Here is a 25,695-nt window from a genome sequence, read left to right as displayed (position 1 = left end):
CTCGGGATAAATCCTCATTGGGTAGTGTTCAAGTAACCTATAAAACTATTAGTTATACAAGATGATGTCTGTATTTTCAGTTTATAACATAAACACCCAAGAATCCAAATGCACCAATTTGGCCACTATCAAACTACCCCAACAAACAACCTCCAAGATGCCATGAATAAGTAATAAAAGTTGCCAACAAAATTATACTTTTAGTCCTATAAAATAAAAGTTCAACGCTTTTAGTTTTATAGGATAAAGTTCGACACATTTAATTATCTGCGTTATAGAATTTTTAAAAAAATTTCAAAATTGAAAAAATTCAACATATTTAGTCATTTGATCTATTGGACTAGATGTGTGGAGTTTTTTAAATTTTGGAACTATTTTTAAAATTTCATAAAACAAAGGATTAAGTGCGTCGAGTTTTCTCAATTTGGGGATTGTTTTAAAAATCTCGTAAAACAGAGGATTAAAAGTGTTGAACCCCTATGGACTAAAAGTGTAATAGTTATGGCCCCTCAACTTACAACATTATTATACACATCCTACGACTCACAAACAGAATAATATTCCTACAATTGGGAAAGAATATAACAACCAAGTACAGTTTCAACGGAAATATGCAAGGGTCATTAGGAAAGTAAGTAAAAAAGAGCAAAATTAGTGCCAATAGAAGTCATCTATTATGGATGGGGTGGAAACGATCGTACACATAAAAACGAGGCCTTCAATCAAAGACATTGCATGCAATGGATGAATAGAAATAGCACTAATCTCGGTATGAGTACTAATCTTCAAGAACATATCGATTTCTCCGAGCACCAAAAGCAAGTCTCTGTGCTAACAAGGAAGTTAAAATAAAAGTAAAGGGTTAGATATCAAAACCAAAAACTAGTAAAATCAGCTGAGTTATGGTTTTTGCATTTGCTTAACTGTGAATATCTGAGAGTAGGCTTTCAATCCGGTGAGGAAACGTATGTAAGTTGGTCTTCCAGATCCATTTGTGGGAATAGCTCTGATGTTGGGAACAAGGTACTCAGCAACCTGGTGTGCAATTTAAACAGAAAGTATAATGTAAAATTTGGGGTGGAGATCAGCAGAGGTAATAATATTAGCATCAGATCACAAGGTAAAGAGGCGTATGTTATCAAAAAGATGACCACCTCTATCCGAGAGAAATAAATTACAGTTTAAAACTCAAATTCAAGTGTTTCCTTTTAAGGTATCTCGTTCGTAGTGTATTGGATTAAATAAATGCATGTAGACAGGAGCTTACTACTATGTACAATAAGACTTGAAGAAACGATCGATTTTCGTTTCTCATTTTTGAGTTTATTTAGCAACACTACAGTCTGCAAGTCTGAGGCAATCGGATTTACGAATATGTCAGTGGTGATAAATACAATCTGGCACATAGTCAAGATCATAAGGAAACCCTAATAAGAAGTAACTCACCACTTCAGCTGGTTCAGCCAAAACGTTGATGAAAAACTTCGCCTGCAATATGCAGAATTATTTGATAAGTATATCCGGAAAGTAGAATTTTGTTAAAGACTATACGCAAACTATACCTGCTTTGTGTTAGCTCCCGACATGAGAAGATCCGTTGTCACCATTCCTGGCTGCATAAGAACGAGACAGATAATGTATGGAAAGAAAAGAACCATGGAGATATGATGGCTTAGCAGACACAATGGAGAACACACAGACACACACACACACACAGAAAGGGAGGTTTAATCCATATCATCTAATACTGGCGATGACCTCCACGAAAACCGTAAATTTAAACACACAAGACACATTTGCCATAAATTAATGGGGAATATAAATATTGTTTTTGGATTATATGTACATTTTGTAATAAAAACAAAATGTAAATGTGTTGCACGTAAAGCAAGACTTTTGAAATATTAAAATTTACATAGAATTCTATAACAATATAAAATTGGAAAAATCAAGAAATAATTCAAGTAATAACAGGAAATTATAAAGAAATAACAATAACTTGGATAAGTAAATTCATCCTTTATATTAAATGTTTTTAGTTATTAAGATTAGTATATGTTTTGAAATACCTTTAGCAATACTTTCACTCTTTTGATAATGATTACGTTACATATTAGAGAAGACAATGGTTAATTAAGAAATTAAATACTCCAAAATGTTTGTACTTGTTTATTTCAAATGAAAGATTGCATTTTGGTTCTTCTTCATTTTTAATGCATATGTTTATGTAGAAAAAACATTCTAAATTTTAAAAAATTCTTTCTTAACTATTTTCTTTAATTACTAATTTTCCTTTTGTTTTTAATTTTTTTTCCTCGGCAAATTACTTTATTTTGCGAATGCTGCCAGAAAGCTGTTTATTAAATCTAACTTTTAGATTTCATTCATAGATTGAATAACAACAATTCTTCAAGATTTGTTTAAGGGCGTAGAGAATTTCTTAAGCAATGACCAGTCTTCTGGAAACTGCCAAAAGTTTTGGCAGTGATTGCAATAGGCTTTTGGCCGCAGGGTCAATATTTTACTGAGACTGGTTACCGAAAGTTAGTTGAACTAAAGACCTAGTTGCTCTAGCATTTCAAGTTCTTGTTTGTAGAAGTACAGAGTTTGGTCTGTCAGCCATTTTTTCCTCAGGTTTTATGCGTATGTATGTGTAAATGACTGTCAGATAATTATGAGTTTCCTTTCTGTTAAATGTTGTGCTTTGCCTTAAATTATGTTTTCTGTGTCCAGTTAAGACTATAGCATGGTGTCAAGAGCTCTCTGGATCTTTATGGGCTGGGAGTGAAACTTAAAGAAAACCAGCAAGGCTATTTGAATCATCAAAGCAACTATAGAAACCAGAAATCAGTTTAATGGATCACAAAAGTTTATCGACTCCATTTCCACCGGCTTTTACGAAGAAGACTACACTATTTGGGCTGTATGATGAAAACGTATCTGAGAGCCAACTTGTGGGAGGTAGGGGAGAGCATAAGAAATTCTCCCCCCCCCCCGAGAGTCAAAGCCACAAGTGCTGAAATCCATCTTGTACAGAGACTTCCAAGAAGTCCAAGGCTCAGGCAGCAATTCATTCTTCTGTATTATAAGTGATCTTTACCAAAATTATGAATTATGAAACTGCTCAACAGTGTGCCAACAGTTAAGAGAGAAGTTCCAAGGAAATGAACGAACATGGCATATTCAGATGTTAAACTTGTGGACGGAGTTTCAATTTCAAGAATAACAGAAGATGAAACTGTGCAAGAGTAATCAGGTATATTAATGAAGATTATAACAAACTAAGACTGCTTGGAGAATAATTACATAACAGAGGATAATGACCAACATCCTTTTCTTTTTATCAGAAAGGGTTTAATCAAATATTTCCTCCACTGAAGATGTAGAGGACCTATCAATATTGACACTTGATTGTGGTGAATGCATTTCAAAGTAATTGAGCAAAGAAGGGCACTAAAGCATAAGGAGCCAATCTAGGCCAAAAACATGGAGAATTTAGAAGCAGCAGTGGTGGTGGGAAAGAACCAATCTGGTGATAAGGAGGTAGATGTAAGAAAAGGAAAGAAGGTGACAACTTTGGAGTGGAAACAAGAAAGGAAAGTATCCACTTGTCTGCATAGCAAAACAAGAAGCCACCAGAAAATTTTATTTGGTATAGGCCTAGTGTAGAGTGTGGATCTTTACTCAACTTGGCCACATTGAAAAGTGTGGAAGAACGAGAAAACCAGCAGGGACAACAAGGTGAGGCTCGAATTGCTGAGAATCAAGAACAATATGGTGAGAGTCCATTTGTTGCAATATGTTAATGTTACAGCAGGTAGCAGAAATGCTTGGTATTGACAGTGGTTCTACAAATAACAAGACAAGATATGTTAGTAGTTTTCATGAGCCTGACAGATCCTCTAACACATGGGTGAAAACTGGAGACGGATGGCCAGGGGAGTGAAAGAAAAAGGTGTTGCTTCGTTCCTTACGATGTTAGCTACTAAGCTAATCACAGATGTATTTTATCTTCCTGAAATGGATTAAAATTAATAAAGCATAAGGCAAATGCCAGGAAGACATTATGCTTAGCACTTTTATAGCTTGTCATGCACTAAATCAGATCCTTTTTGGAATGAAGCGATGACTGTGAAAGTTAGAAACACGTCCCTCTAAATTGGAATTTCCTTGAAGTTGCAAAGCCTAGACTAGCACACTCAACGAATCCGTCTCTAGCACAAAAGGTTAGGTAACTTCAACTATTCAATCTTCTTGAGCATGCGCACACAGAATTTAGTACTTGACTTGCCTGACATTCATAAAATTTAAGGTGTGTGTAATGTATGTCAATATGGAAACAAAGGAGGGAAATCGCAACAATTGGAGAGCTCTATAAAATTGAGATGTTTGTCAGCCTATGAGTGTATGTCTCTAAGTGGTAGAGTATTTGCTATTGTGTATTTATGATTTTCTCCAGGTGGTGTTGGGTGTAATTCTTAGAGTTGAAGTTTGAACCATTTTCTAAATTTTAAACACATAAAAATTTGATGAAATGCGGACAGTCTACAAGTTGAAGATGCTTAGCACAGATACTTGAGCAGGATATACTTCAAACGGGTTCAAGGCATTTCTTGAGGAGGACAGTTCTCAGTACCTGCTGCACCTTACACTCCCCAATATAATTGGAAAAGTGGAAGGGAAAACAGATTATTCGAGAAAGAATGCCTAATGTGAATACCTCAGTTCATTAACTTGATTTTGTGTCTTATGCTCTTGTTCCAAAAGTTAAAAAGACATGAACTTGATCAAACGGCAGAATAAGACATCTTTTAGGATATAGCAACAATGTAAATGGGTATAGAATTTTCATTTTAATGACCAGAAGACAGAGGTTTGCCAAAATGTGAGATCTAATGAACTTGTCAAGTGGGTTTGGAACATGAAGGAAGTTGGAATTTCAGAAAAATCATTTGAGGAAAATTTCTTGCAAGAGATGAATATCTATACTATATGTAAAAGTGCGGTCTCACAATATATAAAAGTGTGAATCTCACAACTGTTTGTTCCTATTGTGAAAAGACATTCCCACCTTTACTTAAGTACTCCTTTTCATAATAAATAAAAAATAGTGATAAAATAACAAAATTCTACCAAGAAAAAAACGGAAAACTATTTAGTAGTCTTAATTGCTCTTAACTACTTAGAGAATGAAAAATTATATCCAAAAAGATAAATATGCAAATAGTATTTCAAGGAAATTAGTTTACTAGAAGAAATCTTAAACATTTTAAGAGAATCTTACTTTATTATGCCACAGTAAAATTTAAAACAAGTAACACATGAATAATATATAAAATACTAAACTAAACTTAAATATATAATAACATCAAAATTAATTGTGAATAAAAAACTATAAATCTTAATAAATTAGAAGTGTTGTTGAAAAAATCAAAAAGAGGAACTTCTAACTAATTGATTTTATTTTAATATTACCAGGCAAGCACACCCCCCTCCCCAGAAAAAAAGGAAAGACATGAACCTTGAAAAAGAGTGTACACATTAATAAAATACTTAATCAAAATTAAAATATTATAGAGCACTAAATACAATTAACATAATTATAGGCCCCCATGAAAGAAATAGAACTTTTTAAATACTTTAATAGAGTTTAATCAACTTATATTAAATTTTATTGAAAATAACTAACAATTTATATAACCTCATAATGAATAAAAAAACTAGAAATAAAAGATCTTAATGAAAAGTAACAAAGCAGAGATAGCGTTGCATAATATAGCACAAAAATAAGCAATATGCCGATAAAGCAATGAACAAATGTTATAAAATAATATGTAAAAATAAAGTTTTAAAAAAATATCAAATTAACATGTTAGTCGTAGATTGAATTTCAATTATATAATTATATTCTGCACAAATAAAGTTTTTCAATCATTACAGTAGACTGAAATTTTCTTAGGACTCTACACATTTATAGATTGGATATTGATAGAATATTTCTTATTCTTTTACTTTGTAATTATGTCTTTTTCCATTATTAATTTGACTTATAATAAATAAATAGCACCACAATTATGAATTCTCTATAGTATTTTGAAATATATAATAGACTTAATTATGAAGATAAAATTCAACATGTATTATCTTTTTTGTTTCAAGTGGAACTAAAGGATAGAACATTAGTTAATAAAATATTTTTTGTAATATGAAAGTATAAATTTGTTTTGCTTATCTCTTCACGATATCATAGAAGTAAAATAACAATAAAAACAATTGAAATGACTGAAATTATAGATAGAAGAATAGTGTAAACAACATTAAAATAAATAATTAAATTTAAAACCTAGATACATTCGTCGCTCTTAAAATATAATCAACATAACTATAGGATCTAGATGTAAAATATAATTATATTTTATACTAAGAATTTATCCAATTTGAATTATTCTTTTACAATTAAAAGTAAGATTTTAAAATGATCATATTAAGTAAATTAACAAATTTGGGGAATCAACAAATAATAGTAAAATAATAAAGGAAATGAGTTAAGAAATAAAACATGATAAATAAATAAACTAAAGAGATCTGTATTTCTCTAAGAATAAATTTATAAAAATAACTTCAAGTTAAAAAAGTGAGTACTAAGAATAAAAATTAATATATGCAAATAAAAGCAGGGATTTTATTCAACTAAACTTGCTTATGAGATTCAATGATTGAGTGAATCTTTTACTCTTTATAATTTTAGTTTTATTAGATAAACCTAAATGTGCATTATTATTTTATACATCTATAACTTTTTATGTGAGTACTAAGAATAAAAATTAATATAAAAAGCACTGGTTTTATTCAACTAAACTTGCTTATGAAATTCAACAATTGAGTGAATCTTTTATTGTTTATGATTTTAGTATTAGATAATCCTAAATGCGTATTATTATTTTTTACATCTATAACATTTTATTTTAGTAACATATACAACATAAAAGATTAAGTTGTAACATAATATATTATTGGATAAGAAAAGTAATACACCAATTAGATGCATATAAAATGACGATCAAACTAAAAGTATGAAATTAAAAATTACAATATAAAGGCAAAAAATAATTTTTTAAGTCATAATATTTCAAATTTATAAGTTAATAAAATATATAAACAATACTTTGGAAATATTTAAAAAGTTGCTATTAAAATATAATTAGCATACTTTATAGGATCTTGCAATATGAATGCTGATACTAGTATCCAGCAATATACTTTTTATCAACAATAGTTAATAAATAATTAATGTAAACTCCTTTAATGCCAATTAACTAGAAATAGAAGGCATTCAAGATAATATAACAAAAGTATAAAACAAAAAGTAAACAATAGCAAACTGGCATAATAAAACCTACAAATAAGAATTAATCAATTTTATTAAATTGAAATTTCTTCTAAAAACAATGAAAGTAAGGAGCTTTGACTAATTTTATTTTACTATTGGTTTTTTAATATTATTTTTTTTAACTCTCATATTAATTGGTTTAGTATAAGATAATCAAATATAATCAATAGAGAATACAAAATGCAAAATTTCAATTTTTGGGAGTTAGGATCTTTCGTATTTTTTTATTTAATAGTACCAATCAAATTCAGAAAGTAAATTTAATGATTAGAATTAAATGGTTTCCTTATCAATTAGAATAATTATTATTAATTTGTTTGAAAATATGATTGTATATATTAACGTTTCAATGATATAAACCTAAATAATATTATGAACTTAATATTTTTATAGCTAACTATAAAGATATATTTACCTCTAAAAATATGTTTCTACATGTGTATCGCACGTCATGCTTCCTAGTACCTGGTCAAGGAACTAAAAACACTTTGTGAAGTCTATGAGAGATGCAATGTGGCTGCACTTGAACCAATAAACTAAAATGAAGTTGTAATAAAAGCTAGTTGGTTGGTTGCCATGCAGGAGGAGTAGAGCAAGAAAGAAAAGAATGGGACGTGGATTCTTATGGAAATGTCACAACTGAAAGGGTAATATGTGTCAAATGGTTAACACAACTAAACTCATCCTTATGGTTGAACAAACAAACTGAAGGCCAATCTGGTTGAAAAAGGTAATGCACAGGAGACATGGTGGATAAAATGGGACAAGAGAAGACAAAAATAAATGAGTTATATGGTTCAGCCATTGGGACCCATCCAAATGTTCAAAGGGTTAAAATGCATTATCAATATATTGTAAAATTGGGGCCAGAACTAGGGCTAATTAAGAAGCCATGAGCATGAATCTTACTTCCACAAATTTATGAGAAGAGTTTCACATGCTACAAGGCTTTGGGGCTAAAGAAGCTATTATAGCTATTTCCAAGAATCCTTTCGTGCATGGCAGGGCCAAGCATACTAATGTGAAGTACCACGCCACTGGAGAAGAAAAGAAGGAAAAGGAAATATATTTCTGCCTTTCAAGTTCACACCTCCAATTTGCAGACATCATGGAAAAGCTCTTCCAAAAGCCAAATTCAAGTTCTTGATATGCAAACCTGGAGTTTCTAAGAAGAATCTCAAGGAGGAGTGTTAAGCAACGATCATTCTTCTAGAAACTCCAAGATAAATTTCAGTATTTTGTATATTGTTTTGAACCATGCAATAGGCTCATGGCTGCAATGTGAATCACTTGGTTAAGATTGGTTAGTTAATGATTAGTTGAACTAAAGGCCTACTTGCTCCAATAATTTTATGTTCTGGTTTTGGATCTCAGCTTTTATGTAATTGATTTGGTTCATGGATGAACTACCTTTATGTGAAAGCTTTCTTCCCTTCCCTCAAATTTTGTTCTCAGTTTTCTAGTGAAGATTACAACAGAATTATCCACATCGAATGTTTTTTAGTATTTTGTTCTCTTCAACCTCACATTTCATAAATCTATTGACGGTCTTAACATTTTCACGAGAGTAAATATTTCTATTACCTAGACTATGACACCAGCAGATAATGGAGATTACATAAACGTACAACTAAATAAGTTTTATTCATTTGCTGCAATCTTGTGTTCCAAATGATCTTAAATGGTTAGCTTCATAGCTTCAATTTCATAAATACTATTAAATCATTGTATTCAATCCTAGAACTTTGTGAAAAAAAAAATTTAGAAGGAAAATCCATTTCCAAAAACTAATTAAGAAAGTAAGAGAGATAAAATAGCTATTGGTTATTGAACTTAATTACAAACTTATTTACGTATTCTTTTAGTTTTATTAATGCACACAAATAGGATTTTATAACATCAACAGATCATATGCACATATATTAAGAAACATCAAACATTTGAATTGCACTTCATAATAGCATACATATGGACAAATATATAATATAATACTTAATATGTTGATAAGGATATAGATTTACAAGACATGTATATAGAAGGAAATTTAGTAATTTTAGACATGAATTTATACAATTTACAAAATCCAAAGCTCATAAAAGTTTATAAGAAAAAACTTGACTAAGAGTGTGAAGATTGATATCATTTTAGCTTGATATTAGTAGAAGATTGATATGGTTTAAATTGATATATTTCCTATTTTTAGGGCATTCATGTTTGGTGGGTATATTGCATATTTTTACCAAATTCGTACTCAAATTTCCATCATCATCTCTATATATTTGACGATGGTGCTTGAATAGGACATATATAACTTCAGTTTTCTCTCGCTGACACACCATGATTGAGGATCCTGTACCTCCCACTTGGCATGCTCACCCTTGTCTTTGTTTTTGCCTATAGAAGGGATTGTGACATCAATATGGCCCCATAGATCCTTCTCGTTGACAAATATTTTGAAGTGGAATGTGTTAGCTGAGTAATTTTTGCCATTAGAGCCAATTAAGAAAGCATCATATTTGTGTGAAGAGATGATGCCAAGAGAACTTAATCAAGAATAACTAGGAACAAGCGACTGGCTATGGCTAGGCCGAGTTTAGCAAGGAACAAAAGAACACATTAATAATCATGGCTCTAAAACCCTGACAAACATAGGAAACTTTTAGCGGAAAAAGTGTGTTTGCTCTCAGTGGAGAATTGTCATTATGCATAAAAAACTACAAGCTGAGTTTTAGCCTTCAAAAGAAGCCGAATTGCCATTTAAAGATATGTTTAAACCTGTACAAGGCATTATATAAAATCTAGCTATAACAATGGAGCTGAACAAGGGATCATATCCTCTGGCTTTAAACAGCCAGGTGATTTTATTGACATTGAAAAGTATTTGAACAGCTAAGTGAGTCGAGCCCCTTGCTTGTGCAAGCTATTTTGAAGTCTAGATAGAAGGTTATTCTAGAATTTAAATCAATATAAGCCAATTAAGTCCAATAGATGTATAAGGAAATGAAGCAAACATACCGAAAGATTATGCACTATAACATTTTTGACATCCTGCATCTTCAATTCTGCCTGTACACAGAAAAAGATGGACGTGTGCTATTGCTCGTACTCAATAAACAAAGTGTTGATAATCATTTACCAAATATGAGCAAATCCAAATGCATATGATAATCAGGAAATTTGATATATAACCAATTCTATACTATACTCAAATGGTTTGCAAGTAGCTAGCACCATATGGAATGGATGAAAACGACATAAGTGTATACAGTTTGACACACTTTACATAACCAGGTCAGGAGTTCATGTATTAACATAGACAAGCCGAAAAGAAAAGAAGAATCATGAAAATAGCACATACATGAATACTGCATCGTAGAACATAATTTAGCAATCGCCAAAGATGTAACTCGTTTCCTACACAGCACACAACATTGATGCACTTGAGAAATTATACATGGTTCTATATAGCTCAAGGAAAAAGATAACATATTCGATAGCATGCGCACTAACATCTAGAGAAATTATTCAGATAGAAAATCATTGAACTACATGCAGCTTTTCAGATTTTCTGCAAAGCAATATACAGACACATTTTTATGAAAACCCATCACATACCTGTAATGATTTTGTAAGATGCACCACACTGCGTTTAGTTGCCCCATATGCAGCAAATCTGAGGAACATGAAAAGGAAATCAAGAAAGCCTTGAAGCACAAAGAAATAAACTATTGGCAGTTAATAATGAGATCCAAATGAGATCAGAGATTATGCCCCAAGTATCAAATTGAAACGCAACCCTTCTGGACAAACTTATGTGCAGGATATGATAATGACAGACATGTTAAAGAATAAAGGAAAGGGACACATTTAAGAATACAATAATAAAATCAGACCTGGGAGTTGGTCTTCCATCTGAACCAGCTCCATCAATGTTAAAGATATGACCACCTCGAGGCTGTTTTAGCATCATTTTTATTGCCTAGAACAATCATACATTAGCTAAAAACCTTCTATCAACAATACTTCTGGGTATGTAGAAATGCTATTTACCTCTCGACAGCATATCATCAAACCAAGGGTATTTGTAGAGATAACTTCACTGCACAGGAAATGGACTCCATGATAAATTAACCTATATGTATACAGAACTAAGAATGAAAAGCTATAGGCGTAACTCACATCAGATCTTCATCAGATGCCTCCATTAATGGTTTGTAACTATATGCATTTGATCCAGCATTATTTATCTGCATCATTCTGAAGATGGGGTAAGAGCAAAAGAAAATTGGAAGAAGACCTACCAATGTCACACAAGGAATTTAAAAGACCTAATACATACTCTCTGTAAGGCATTCATGGCATAAAACAATTAGTTTAGTTGAAGGTAAAAAGGTTGGGTATATTAGTTAAGGTATCAATTAGGTGCTGGTTGTTTCCAGTGGTTGCTGTGTCAGACTAGTATAAGCAAAACCGAAGGAGCTAAAAACAGTGATTTCATGCCATGAAGTCAAAACAAACAGCATTTTATCTTTGTTTCATACTGGCAAACAACTCACTCTGTTTTGAATTCCAAGGATGTACTGGAAATATTTATCAGCTGCTTATTCCAAATGAATTAGCACATGCTAGGCCCATCAAACCCATGAAAAAACATTCAATTATTTCAAAACAGCTTAGCATATTATTACTTCCAGTGATCAATCTGAAAATTGGTTTCCTTGACTATGTTATTTGGAAATAAGATCCAATCCAAAATCTTTTAATTAACATAAGACTGTTATAGATCCATGAAAAGATGCTATATAAGATTCTAAACAACATAGATTAAGAAACTGTTTGAAACACTTGACATTAGATCCATTAAACGACAAAGGATGATAGCGTGCACCACTCTTTGCAGGGAATGCACAAAAACAGTTGCAAAAATTTAGTTAAAGAGTCGAAATAAGGCAATTATCAACAGGACCTGATACTAGAGATGCTATATTTGGATGAGGTTGTAGTTTAAGGATTGAGTACCCATATGTCAATGTATTTAAGTTTTTCCTGTGCAAAGGCAACTAAGTTCTTGACATCTTCCCCCTCCCGAACATCGCACTTGACGCCCTGCATAAGGAAGAACAACTGTTATAAGCATCCGTTTGGTATATTTACACAGCCAGGCAGCCAGCCATACATAGTACCATGAGAGCTTATGTAAGTCTTCTGTGTGCAAAAACACAAACTAGATCGTGAAATAGAGAAATTCCTCATGTTTGTAGTTGTTACCTTGTAAATTCATTTAGTACATGTCACATGATCTCCTAAGTGATATAGTAAAGCAGGGTAAATGATACAGCACCGAAAATGCACAGATTAATGAAGTTGTGGAGGAGGTACCCACACATGCTGCTTCCCTGATTCGACCTGTAAACTTTCAAGTGCAGATTTCACTCGGTCCTCTGTAAAGGTACAGAAAGTTGGGACATTTAAAGTTTTGTTCTAGTAAATGACACAGAACGGAAATAAGGAAAGAAAAACAGTTTCTGTTGAAGGCAAGACAAATTTCCAATAAGCAATTTTAGAAGTCAATTTTGACACAACCCAAGTTTCTGAAAAGAAAAAGGTAAAAGTCAATAAGATACGTTGAGATGAGCATGAACATAAGACAGACTGTCATGTTTCTGAGGCTACATAAGCAAAATATGTTCATTTCATGTATGTTCTTTCCCTCTCAGTTTATTACATATTACTTTCAAATTTATTGCAGTTTCCCAGCATACAAGTTGGAGGAGATTTTAACCGCCCTGGAAACTTGGGATTTTCATTCAATAGTCAGGAGATTTTAACCGCCCTGAAAACTTGGGATTTCCATTCAATAGTCATTGCTTGTATAGTAAACCACATTGCCATCATGCAATTGCACCTCATTTCTCCCATCAATCAATTTATTACATATTACCTTCATCCTAATTGCTAAGTGCCAGTGGATGTAATTTCTCTTTTGTGAATCTTAAAGAAGCCAACATTCAGAAGTTATACCAATACAAATCTTAAGTTTGATAACCTCTTATTTTAATTATGGTACCTCTAATTGAATGCTTAATGTGATTAGACTTTCATCATAATGTGGAGAACACGAACATCCTTCAATTGACCTTAAGAGCTTCTTTTTTAGGGGCCAAAGAATAGATTTCTCAGTTTAGTCACTGGTCCTCTAGTCTCAGTTCTCATGTCTTCTTTGTGTTCATCTCTATGGTTGATTCCCTGGCTATCTTGTTGGCTACAAGCTTGTTATCTTGCACGAGCTTGTGGCCTCTATCTCATTGTGGATGTATATGGCTTAATTTCGGCATAAACGATAATAACACGCAAAGTAGCATCACGGACCACTCAAACTGTGTGTGGATAATTGTATACAAATTGGTGGCTCACTGTTTACATACAACTTTCTAGGGAAATGTTTCACAACATATATCAAACTGTCCTAGTCTTTTAAGCACCATCCCCACATTAGGATTGCCTTCACTGCAAATAGTAATACTTTGCAAATTTTAAAGTTGGAACATCCACAGAGTCCGTGGACACCTCTGGGAATTTTGAGAGAGAAATCGGATTGGATTGAATGATAAAGCATATGATCATTTTCGACTTGTAGGGTGGGTGTATCAACTGGAGCTTGGTGACCTAATAGCATCCCTACGTGTCACTGGCCGCACCTTGGGCTAGACGGTCGAGACTGACTTGTGGAGGACGTACAGGGCTAGGGGATGCCGGCCATCACGCAAGTGTGCAAATGGTCCTCGAGCAGAGACTCTTACCGATTGGGGATTGCAATACTGTTCGTATTGGAACTTCCTTGATGTGTGGGGATGCTATCCGCCAAGTATGAAGTCATTCCGAGGACGTTTGGCCACGGAGAGATAAGGGCGATGATCAGACGCGACCCTGCGCACGAGCAGGAGAGAATTGTGTGAACCAGAGTACTTTATCCTTGGAGATTTGCAATACTGTTTCAATGGCGAGATCCTTGGAGTGTTGGGAGCACCTCCAAGATGTTTCAAAGCTAGACGGTTCTATTTCGGTAAGGAACCACGACGACGTTCAGAGTCTGCCAGTGCAGTGGTGAGACTGTAGTTTCAGAGTATTGCGTAGGCAATTCCTCAGCCATGGATGATCAGATGGGGCTGAAACTCTATAGTTATGATGTGGAAGTCGTAGGCTACGTTACGGTTCAAGTTGGACGTGATTTGGACGTCGGTCGAAGGAGATGCGGAAAAAGTGCACTCCTCGGCCCTTTCAGTGTTCTACTCTTGGAACAAGAGAAAATGTTTTTAAGCCTATCATAAGGGGGGAATGCAGTGGTGATCTCCAGCCAGCCCTCCCCGTGCACGACGGCAGAAGCATGAGACAACGTCTGCACTAAATGAACATTCTCCCAGGGGCATGATGGGGGCCTTCAAGAACCGGCTCTAAGCAGCTCAGAGGAGCGCTACAGTCCCCGAAGGGCTTGGAAACCTGAGGGGCAGCGTAGGGCTAGGATGGCCTACGTTGGGCGTCAATACGGCTGAGAGGCTCCATGTGACGCGCAAGGTTGCCCCACGGGCTGCGAGATATCAGGGGCAACACCTCTCGTGCGAATGGGTGATCGAGGCAAGCAGTCAAGACCTCGTGATCCAACTCATGGTATGCGCTATCGAGTTCTAGCCCTCCATGGGGTTCCGTTGGCTAAAGATGACCGGTCGTGGGACAACGCCGCACTGTGGGCATATTGTGAAGCCAAGCCGAAAGGCAAGAAAGCATGTCGGGCATGCTGTGTGAGATTAAGGCAAGATGTCGGCATATTGAATGGGCCTCGGACTTATGATGCGGTCCTACTCGGGCGAGGCATGGAAGGCGGCCATGACAAAGGCGTGCGCCTAGGAAGCACCGTGTGAGCATTGCGCATGAGATGGTGTTGAGGGCGCATGCGTAGCGCCGTAATGCCGAGGCGGAGCGAGGATGCTCCTTGCCATTGAGAAATGCGTCGGCAGGTTCCGAGATTGTATGCGAGACGCTAAGGCATGAGTGCCGAGAGCATCGACGAGTATGGGCATTCTGGATAGGCGAGCGCAAGGGCACACGATGCCGCGTAGGGAGGCGTTCAGATGTCGCGCTGTCTCCACCAAAGGGCACCATGACATTTATGTTAACATCATAGCATGAATTTTAGGGCAATATTGGAAATTTAACTTCTTGAGGTTCAAAATAGTGATGTTCAAAATGACAAAAAGTATGTGCTTGTAGATCATCATCGTCCTCTACTTCCACATTTTCAGATTCAAATAGGATATGATTAATTGATATTATGCTCGCATTCACCATAAGTATCATGAATGTTCGGTGAAAAATGTGATCCAATGTTGTCAACAATAATATTTTCTAGTCCTCTTTGTGACACCAAACACATGAGTGATATACTCTTTTGCGTGAATATGACCTTTAGATGGCATATATTGACAAGATGTAGAAACACCTGCAGAGGCATTAGGATATTCAAAAGAAGAAAAACCTTGATTAGTTAAAAGTGACATAAATTGGCCCCATTGTTGGCCCAAAATGTATAGATCAACCTTATTGTTAACATTTTCCCTCCAGACATAGACTTCCATAATAGGGCTGCCAACTTCAAGGTCAAGTACTCGTTTTGGTTGTCCCCCTCAAAATCCAAACATTTTAATGCCAACATAAATGTCATGGTGGAGACATTAACAGCCCCTGCCGAAGGGATGTCATTAGGTCACCAAGCTCCCGTTGATGCACCCAAACGACCACAGAAAATGATCATATGCTTTATCATTCAATCCGATTGTTTACTCGTCGAACATTGCGAGTAGTACGTGTACACTTTGTCAATGTCTCAACTTTAAAATTTGCAAAATATTATATATGACTGTTTTTGGTGTTGATCCAAAACAGACCAAATGTCTGTCGGTTTTTTTTATACCTTATTTGTGTGTATTTTTGTTTTGGGCTTTGTATATATAATATATATATATTCATATATATAAACATAATATAAAAGAGACATGATGGTCAGATTTTTGTATTCCAAAATACAACACAAATGTACAACACTTATATATATAAGAGAAATGATTTGACAATGAACATGATTTTTGTCTCCCAAAACACAACATCAAACATACAATACTTATTTCAAATTATCTCTAGAAACAAATCCAAGCATACACATTATCTCCAACACATACTTATTTATCTTTGTTTTTGTCTCTCTATCTCCATAAAACACAACAAAACAAAAAAATGAATCCAAACACTATGTATGGTTCTAGTGAAGACAAGCACGACAAGCGAATGGTGCTCAAAGATGAGGATCATTTGATATGTGTTCTGAAAGATTTCTCAATACAACACAAAAGTATATTGTACTTGAGAGACAAGGAAAAATATGAAAAGTCGTATGTAAACATAGCACCACTGGTATGTATACAATTGTTCATACACACATTTATAGAGAAAATTGCAATTGTTGTTCCAAAGTACAGGCTATTGTGCAATTTTAGTCCCACAACTTTTTGTTCAATCTTTAAGAAAATTACAATTCGTGTTTACGTATTAATGTTTTTTAATTTTCTTATTGGCAATCCAGGCAACTGTTGTCTTGTTACATTTAAATTTAACCATGGGGTAGTTGTATGAGGGGGGACAGTTACTGCATTTGATTGTGTTGATTTGGAGATACTATCAATGAAGGTGTTGGATGACTTTATTGAACAAGTAGGATACACTGGGACTAAAATATACTTGAGAATTGATGGTTTACATAAATTCACATAGATACAATTTGGTAGGGGGCAATTACTGTATTGTCAGGGGTTTGAAATTAACCTACATTTTAGAAGTTGAAAAAGAACATGCAAACAAGGAAAAAAGGGTAGATGGGGAAGGTGATGGGTTGGGAATAAACCATGAAGAAGATGGGCATGACAGTGATCATAATTTAGATAGAAGGTGTGGACAGTGAGCGGAATGGGAGTCATGATGTGCTTTTTGAAAAAAACATGTCGACGACAGTGCAGAATGGGCTAGGCCAAGTGACAAGAGTGAGACAATAATTGAAGATGTATCTGGGGAGCAAGAGTATGTATGTTCAATCCCAATGACAACTTTGAACCTAATTTTGTGATTGGTATGATATTTAGTAGTAAGAAAGAGTTCACAAAAGTTGTACACTCTCATGTTATTGAAACGGGAAGAAATTTGAAAACTACAAAGAATGACATCAGAACAATGTATGCTAGATGTTCAGAATCAAGTCGTGAATGGCACATTAATGCACTTGAAATGAAAAATGAAGTTTCGTTTCACATAAGAGAATAAAATCATAATCACAGTTGTGGGAGAAGCTATCATGTCAAGAATGTTATCACAGAATGGTTGTCTAAGAAGTATGAAGAGGTATTTAGGTCTCATCCTAATACGAGCATAAAAGGCTTCAGGAATGATGTAATTAAAGATTTAAAGTGCAGTGGCTGAATACCAGAGCTAAGAGAGAAGTCCTTAACGTCATTAAAAGTTGGGCAACTCTGATGAGCAATATGTCAGGTTGTGGGATTATTCAAATGCATTAAGAATAAAAAGTTCGTGATCTTGAATTCGAATGATGAAGGGGATGGTAGTGACAGCAGAATAAAAATTTGACATATTGTATAAATGCTTTCAAGCACTTAAAGAAGGTTTTCTTGCTGGGTGTACACCAATTATTGGTGTTGATAGATGCCACTTGAAAGGTCCACTCGATAGACCCTAATAATTCATTATTCCCAATTGCATACGCAGTGTGGTGAAATAAAAGTGGCATGGGAGTGCTTAATTGAGAAAATCAAGTTGATGGCAGGGGATTACTAACCAATTAAATCAGGTAAATGGGATTATAAATTTCTTAGTATGATGGCAGTAGATTCTCATTTGACTTGAGAGCACACACTTGCTCATGTAGGAGATGGCAGCTTAGTGGGATTCCATGTAAACAGAGCACCAGTGCGGTTCTTTGTCAAAGGTGACTTTGTGAATATTTGCTATTCTATGGATAGTTATAGAAAAGTATATGAGCCGACTATGATGCCATTAGAAGGGCCAAGTCTGTGGGATAAAACAAGTTATATCCCACCATCTAGAGCAACGAGGCTTGAGACATATGAACAACCAAGAAGGAGCAACAGAGAAAAAGGTACCAATGTGGAGCACAAAATGAAAAGGCAGAAATGGAAGATGAAGTGCAAGTATTTTGGGGGTAGGTCATAATAGTAAGTGATGTACATGGAGAAAGTTTGCTGAGGAGTCCCAATTGAAGAACATGAAACAGAGCCCCAACCAGTTTCCCCGACACTGAGTCTCGACCAGTCTAGGTAGCTGAAACAGAGCCTGCTGCTGAGGAGGTTGCTGTTGCTATTCCTGAGGAGATTGTTGTTGCTCAAGATATCCCCCGACTAACACAAGAAGAATTGGAAGGGCTCACACAGACCATTGACTGTAAGTACCAACTACATTTATTGTACTCAATATGCATATCAATGAATTAATTTATTGACAATGTGTATTTACTTTTTCAAGCAATGAAAAGAACAAGGATGGGGATACCCCACTTTTTTGGTGCTATCAATGCAATCCAAGAGGCAAGTTCAAGTTTATATTTACATGTGAGTAGGTTTGAATAGGCAAAATATATTATCATGTCAGTTTAAAATGCATGTGAGCAGGTTGTACCAAAACAAGAGCCCTCCATTCCAAGTGAGCCACCTAAAAGGCAAAAATCAGTCAACAGGGTAACTATTTTTTTTACTTATTGTACAGTTCTGGTATCTTTATTTTAGTGATTTGTTGTTGTTGAAACAGGCTTTTAATCAACCAAGGTCCAAATAAGGTACCCTCCTCCCATGGCTTTTCATCCACATGCCAATATAAACTCCAATCCAGCACCCCTTGGAAGCACCTCATTCCAGATGGAAAAAGGTTTGTGACTTTGTCAAACTTGGGGGCTGTAGTTGCATCGCCCAAGAAAACTAAAAAACGCTGAAGCAACAAGAGGAAGTGAAGAGGATTGATAGAACTTTTTCTGCTTTTTATTTTGGCTTCTTGTGTTTGTTATGAATTATTTTTTTCTTTTTGTCAACTCCCAGGCCTATTATGCGCATGTTTGCCTTTTGCAAACTCTCAGGCCACCATCTTTTTGTATAAGACAACATAATTATGCATATATGATCAAGCTTAAATTACTTCTCTGGCTGCTAATAATAAAATTAGAGATTAATTATTTTATTAGATAAATAATTATTTATTTATTTAATATAATTAATTCTAAATTAATTTATTAGTATTAGCTTAACTAAAAATTTACTATCCATTTTCCGATTAGTTACATAGAAACAAAATCTAATTATTATATTATTGGATTAGTTAAATTAATTATCAAGATGTCAAATGAACATAAATTTCAAACATGAAAGTCACATCCTAAAAGTGAGTATTTAACTTGAAAGGCTTCTCATCATCAAATGCATATGGATCATTTAAGTTTAATGTCAAGCACGGTTGTCCCTCAACTATTCCTACCACAGTACATCAGGATACATGTTGTTTGTGCCTTTGCGGGATATTGAATTATCTCAAACAGACCCATTTATTAAATACATTTACTGAATTGGTGACTCCATAGTTTTCTGACGATTCTGTTGTTTGTCCAATAAAAGCTAATTTCCAAACAGAAACCACATGTTGAAATATTAGATACTTCAAATTCTGCTAGGTTGAAAGATGTATTTCACATCGCATCATCCAACATATAGTCATAAGCTTGTATCAGCAGTATCACAGACCATGGACTTATGACTTTGCAGCCTTACTGACAAAACTTTTGAGAATTATTGTCAGCTTAGGAAATATGATGAAATTTAAGCTGATATGCCAAAACTACCCAGAACATACAATATAGTGAATATAGACACCATTTACCTGATCTTGAGCAAATAATGACATTGTCTCCTGCTTTCAGAAACTCTTTTGCAAGTGCATACCCTATTCCTGAAATAAATGGTGTAGAACAGTTATTGTTCCGACACCAAAACTGCAAAGAGTTAAGGGATCATATGACTCATGAAAACGTGAGTCAAACCAAGCATTTTCTTGAACACATACAGTCTTAAAAAAGTGGAAGTAGGTTCAGGGATAATTCGTCAATCCATGTGTCAAGAGCAAAAGGTTGAAGTTTGGTCTACAGGAAAAGAAATTGACAGGGTATGTCCTGTTATAAAGTAATTAAAACAAGTCTTTGTGTGTGTGTGAGAGAGAGATAGAAAGAGAGAGAGAGAGAGAGAGAGGGAGGGAGGGAGAATGAATGACAAGTTCCTAATCTTTTGCAACTATCCATAATTTTTCTACTTTACAGAAGCGCTTGGTTAAATAAGTGTAGAATATTGAAACTAATAGAATCCTATATAGTTTCCTTGATGAATCCTATAAAATATTTGAAAATTATATTTCAGAACCTTCTAAAGAATCCACAGAAGTTTTTCTTGGATAAATCAAGCATGTGCGGCTTTGATGCATCCTTTTGCCTTCTATAGAAATGCCCCCCTGAACTTTGCGAACATAAGCATATTACTTCCCATCCCTTTTCCGCAGTGTCCTACACTCATTATATTGCAAGTGCTTATCGATAGCCTACGTGTGTGGCAACTGCCATGGCTGATACAGACCACATAAAATGTCACAGCAACTGCCAAATAGTTCAATACTCACCTGGACTACAACTTCTTGTGACCATACCACGATCTTCTCCATCATTAGAATGCCTCACCTTCACTTAGAACCAACTACAATAACTGCTTGAGCTGTTCAACCACAGCCCTGAATCCAACCACTGTTTGTCCGTTCTTCCACCATATCCAAACCTCATCAAAACACCCCCACTCCCACTCCCACCCCTAGTGGCCATTAAGCATAACCTCAAGTCCAACCACTGCCTGCTCCTATGCCCACCCAACCCACCCACCAACCTCACTACTACAACCATAGATTCACTGTGCTTTTTCCACCATAATCCCAGATCCAATCACCTCCTGCGCCCTCACCTAAATCAGGGTATAGTAAATACAAAAGTTGCACGCAACAAGGCAAGGATCATCAAAAGATCAAATCATCCAATCGAAACATGGTTTTTTAGTTGCATTCCAATTTTTTACAGTCTTTTAAGTTGGGAAACAACCACAATAAATAATAGGTTCATAGATGTGAGGTGGTGGTGAGCCTCTTTTAGCAAGACCAGGGTAGTTTTGGCTGTTGATATGTTCAAGGGAGTTTCTGTTATTTTCCTACTTCACATGGGGCAAAATGCATTGAATCCCAAAAATTTGAGTTCAGCTGCCAACGATACTCAATAGCTACACTTGTGCTCAAACTCAGACCTGCCATATAAGAATATAGAACTCATGACTAATTTGCCTCACTCAATATGTACACCAAAATTACTCTATCAGTTCACTTCGTGATATATCCTTATTCTGATCACAACACTGGAGCTAATCTAGTTCACTATAGGCTCGTTTGGTTCATATGATAACATTAAGCATGACGGGATTGGCGGGATGAGAAATTGATTGGTAACTAATCCCACCTTCCATTATATATTGTTTGGTTTGAGATATTATATGTGTCATATCTCATGTGATAATATAATATAATATTTGGTTGAAGGAATTATAAAGTATGATTATATGTAAAAAGACTTTTAAGGGTATCATTTTTAAGTTATTTTTATTTTCATATTATAGCTTGTGAATGATTACAAAAAAGAAAAAAATTCTCTAAATTATTTATCGAAATAAAATTTTTAAAATAAAATTAATTTGTGTAATATTTCATTTTTTTTTTTTTTTTTGGTATTCATAAGAAACAGACATTCTAATTACACATTCAATTGGCAACTAATTAAAACTCAAATGTTTTTTAAAAGTCCTAAAACTAGTATAAGTAATATTTTTTATATTATATTTATTATCTAGTTATTATAAATTTAAAATATGATTCTTTTAATCATTTAGAAAAAGGAAGAACTCTGACTGTTGTTTCAGACGAGTCATCTCGTCATTGTTCTTAGGGAGAAAAAATAAATGGAAACAAAAAGGAGGACGGTAGCGAAGTCAAGGCGGGAAGAGAGAGAGAGAGAGAGTAGGGAAAGTGTAAGGGCAAATGAGGAAGAATATCTTTAATACAGGTTTATAACAATTGGTGGGATTGTGTATCCCACTTAAGAGATGAGATCCATTATCCCGTAAATCCTTATAAACAAGACCGGGTCCGATATTAATACCGGACTCTAATAATACCAACCAAACGTGTTATTATGCATATAAATAATCTTATCATTCCTAATTATACGAACCAAATGGGACCTATACATTCTTATGCTAATTTAAGCCTTGGCAGCTTTGGTGAGACTAGCCAAGCACAAAAGCAATAGTGCAGCAAGCAACATAAAGCTCACCCCACTAAAGCACCAGTCTCAACTTTAAATTCTGTCCCAAAGAATCACTAAGTCATGGCCCATCTCAATGGCTATGCAACAAGTCCACCCGGGAAGCCAACTTAGATATCCCCTAGCTACTACCACTAGTAAATATATATGTGTTTATGATAGATTAATGCCCTTGTAGATTGATCCTAAAAACAAGGAAATAAATGTATTGTCAATCCTCTCCATTCAAGGGAACGTGAAGCAAAAAAAAGAATATGGAGAACAAGTACAATAGAAAATATTTCATCTTCTTCCTCTAAATTTCTGGAGCTCCTTCCCTACTTGAATTGAGGTAACCATTTACTAATTTTTTATCGTATCACACAATTTCTTCCTCTTACTTCTGCTACTACTTCAAGAACAATGGAAAACTAGAAGACAGTGTTGGCACAAAATCCCATGTAAAAAACAATTCTAGAGCAGCCTCTAACAAGCGAAATAAAGCTCATTCAGCGTTTATCACATCTGATTTACTGAAACAGAAGTGAAATCCTTGCAAGCCTGTACCATATTGTAATCTATCCATGCACAACTACGGGACATTTTTTGAGGTGAATACCAATTTACCCCAATGTGATCTTTGCCAATGGAAAATTACTCCCTATAAAAATAAAATAGCAATTTCCCCTTCTACTTATAAAATGAAGCAATTTGCATCCCTGTTAAAGGAATTAAATATAGATTTGTAAATTATTGTATTTTAGAAAATATAAAGACGTAAATTGCTATTTTTTCTTTCATAGGGGTATTTTACTTGACCAAGATTAACTGGCTCGCTCCTCATGCAGACAACGGAAAAAACCACTATCGGCTTCTGGTACTAAAACAAGATACTGTAGTTTATAGCAGTAAATTATACTCCACAAGTTGTACCTTGGTTCACTGCGATAAAGAATGTCTGCAGAAGTATCAAATGCCCATCAAATAAAATAACATGGGGTGGGAGCAGTAAGAAGCCCATGTACAATAATTTGTTCAGCCACTAAGATAAGAGAATAGCTTGTTCGGAGCAGATAAGAAAGTACAAAAGCAAACCATACAACAATTTATGTATAAAGCTTCATACTATCATTACCTCAACGAGACAAAGGGAAAATTAACTGACCTTTGCTAGAACCAGTTATCAAAACATTATATGGTGGAACCATTGGCACAGTTTCATTGGCAACAGAAAATGAAGTCCCTGATAAAGAAGAACTTGTGACTATTGGATAAAGGGGTTGTCGAGCACTGGATTCACAGTTGATGGGCTTTCTGTTTTTAGTGAAATAAAGGGTCAAATAACTATGGCGGTTGAGTTCTCGAACGGGTTGAGTGTGGGGTGAGAGAATAGAGGAGAAGGAACTTGAGGTCGCCATTGTTGCCATCGTCATTATAAGAAAAAGATAAAAATTGAAGCAGCAATGGCGAGAGAAGGAATAACAGATATTCGCACGTTCAAGTGGTTGGTTGGCCTTGGTTGTGGAAGCATTAACCCCACGAAAAAAGGACAAGAAAACAGGGCTGCACCCAAAAATGCAATTTTATTTTTTCTTTTTTTTATATAAAAAATTACAAGAATAGAGTGATTTTGGAAGCTTTGAAAAATTAGGCAGCACTGTGTTTAGTACCGCCATTTTTTATATAAAAAAAAAAATAATAGCACCGCAATTCAAAATTGCGGTGTTAAAAAAAATAATTGTTGCCATTTTCTATAAAAAGGAAAAAGGTGAAATATACAAATAGAACTATTCATATTATGTTAGATTATGAAATCATGTAAGTCATTAATTTAAAACAATAAACTAAAAGACATCAATTTTAGAAAAAGCCCATATTTATTTAAAAAAAAAATCATGATTTTTGTCTTTATTATTTTCTATATATTATTTTCTTGTCTATATTATTCACTTCCCTAAACTTGTAATGCAAAGTGAAAATTAGTTGTGTTTCAAGTATAGGCAAGTGAATATTTGAAAGTACCCACATCAAATGTTTGAAAGGAAAAAATATTATTTTAGTTCGTCAAGTTCGATAATTATGTCTATTTTTGTTTATGTCCAATAACTTACAAAATTGCTTACTTTTAGTCCTCTGGCAGGTTTTCGGACAAATTTACCCTATGCAACTTTTGAAAGGCAGTTTTAGTCCATATGCACTCATAGGGGTAAAATTGTCCGAAAACCTGCCAGAGAACTACAAGTAAGCAATTTCGTAAGTTAGTGAATCTAAATAAAAATGAACATAGTTATCAGACTAATTTAAAATTAAGCATACTTAGCGGACTAAAATAATATTTTTCTCAAGTATTAAATGTATTAAATTTATAATTAGTTGTATGGTTAAAAATATGAAGGACTAACTTTGGAATGTCTGTTTAATCACCAAAAGAAATTTAACATTTAACATGATTAATTGTTATGGTTAAAAATAAATAGTTATAGTAAATAGTGAGTAATTGTGGTCACTCTATGATTGTTGGTTGTAGTTTTTAGTCCTCTATTTTATAAAACTTGAAAATGATTCAGAAATGCATCATTTTTCTTATTATTGTATCTAATTCCAAATTTTTGATAAAATTACATTAAGGTCCAATTTTTACCTAAAATTACATTAAGGTCAAATTTTTTCCTAAAAATTACATTAAGGTCTAATTTTTTTTCCTAAAAATTGCATTGAGGTCCAAATTTATCATAAATTTATATTATGTTATATTTTTTTGAAACTAAGCATAATTTTCTTACAAATTGCATTCAGGTCCATATTTTTAAAA

The 25,695-nt window shown here is 34.3% G+C and overlaps 1 protein-coding gene and 1 long non-coding RNA gene across 2 annotated transcripts; one reads left to right on the top strand and one right to left on the bottom strand.

Moving 5' to 3' along the window:
• Window positions 1-651: 651 nt before the first annotated feature.
• On the bottom strand, window positions 652-24,434 carry NOL (NYC1-like protein). The gene is made up of 13 exons (XM_011093669.3): window positions 24,049-24,434; window positions 20,384-20,452; window positions 12,770-12,831; window positions 12,410-12,496; window positions 11,570-11,637; window positions 11,441-11,489; window positions 11,284-11,369; window positions 11,006-11,063; window positions 10,406-10,456; window positions 1,563-1,613; window positions 1,447-1,488; window positions 925-1,035; window positions 652-826 (listed from the first exon to the last, which is right to left on the bottom strand). Exons 1-13 carry the CDS (start codon window positions 24,314-24,316, stop codon window positions 779-781), a joined length of 1,050 nt encoding a protein of 349 aa, XP_011091971.1. The 5' UTR covers window positions 24,317-24,434; the 3' UTR covers window positions 652-778.
• On the top strand, window positions 18,765-19,693 carry LOC148786588 (uncharacterized). Its single transcript, XR_016067927.1, has 4 exons — window positions 18,765-18,904; window positions 18,986-19,047; window positions 19,132-19,197; window positions 19,268-19,693. It is a non-coding gene; the product is annotated as an uncharacterized LOC148786588 (long non-coding RNA).
• Window positions 24,435-25,695: the final 1,261 nt, after the last annotated feature.

The sequence above is a fragment of the Sesamum indicum genome, linkage group LG10 (assembly GCF_026168435.1).
Source record: "Sesamum indicum cultivar Baizhima isolate 11 linkage group LG10, ASM2616843v1, whole genome shotgun sequence".
NCBI classification, from domain to species: domain Eukaryota; kingdom Viridiplantae; phylum Streptophyta; class Magnoliopsida; order Lamiales; family Pedaliaceae; genus Sesamum; species Sesamum indicum.
Note: the sequence above shows the minus strand (reverse complement) of the source record. Positions and strands in the feature narration are given on the sequence as shown.

Bases quoted from the DNA above. Each gene is read 5' to 3' on its own strand.
- NOL (XM_011093669.3), bottom strand. From the start codon at position 24,316: ATGACGATGGCAACAATGGCGACCTCAAGTTCCTTCTCCTCTATTCTC. The intron at 10,457-11,005 runs GTATGTGATGGG...TTCTGTGTACAG, and splicing joins ATCTTACAAAATCATTACAG to GCAGAATTGAAGATGCAGGA. The intron at 1,489-1,562 runs GTATAGTTTGCG...TGCATATTGCAG, and splicing joins CGGGAGCTAACACAAAGCAG to GCGAAGTTTTTCATCAACGT.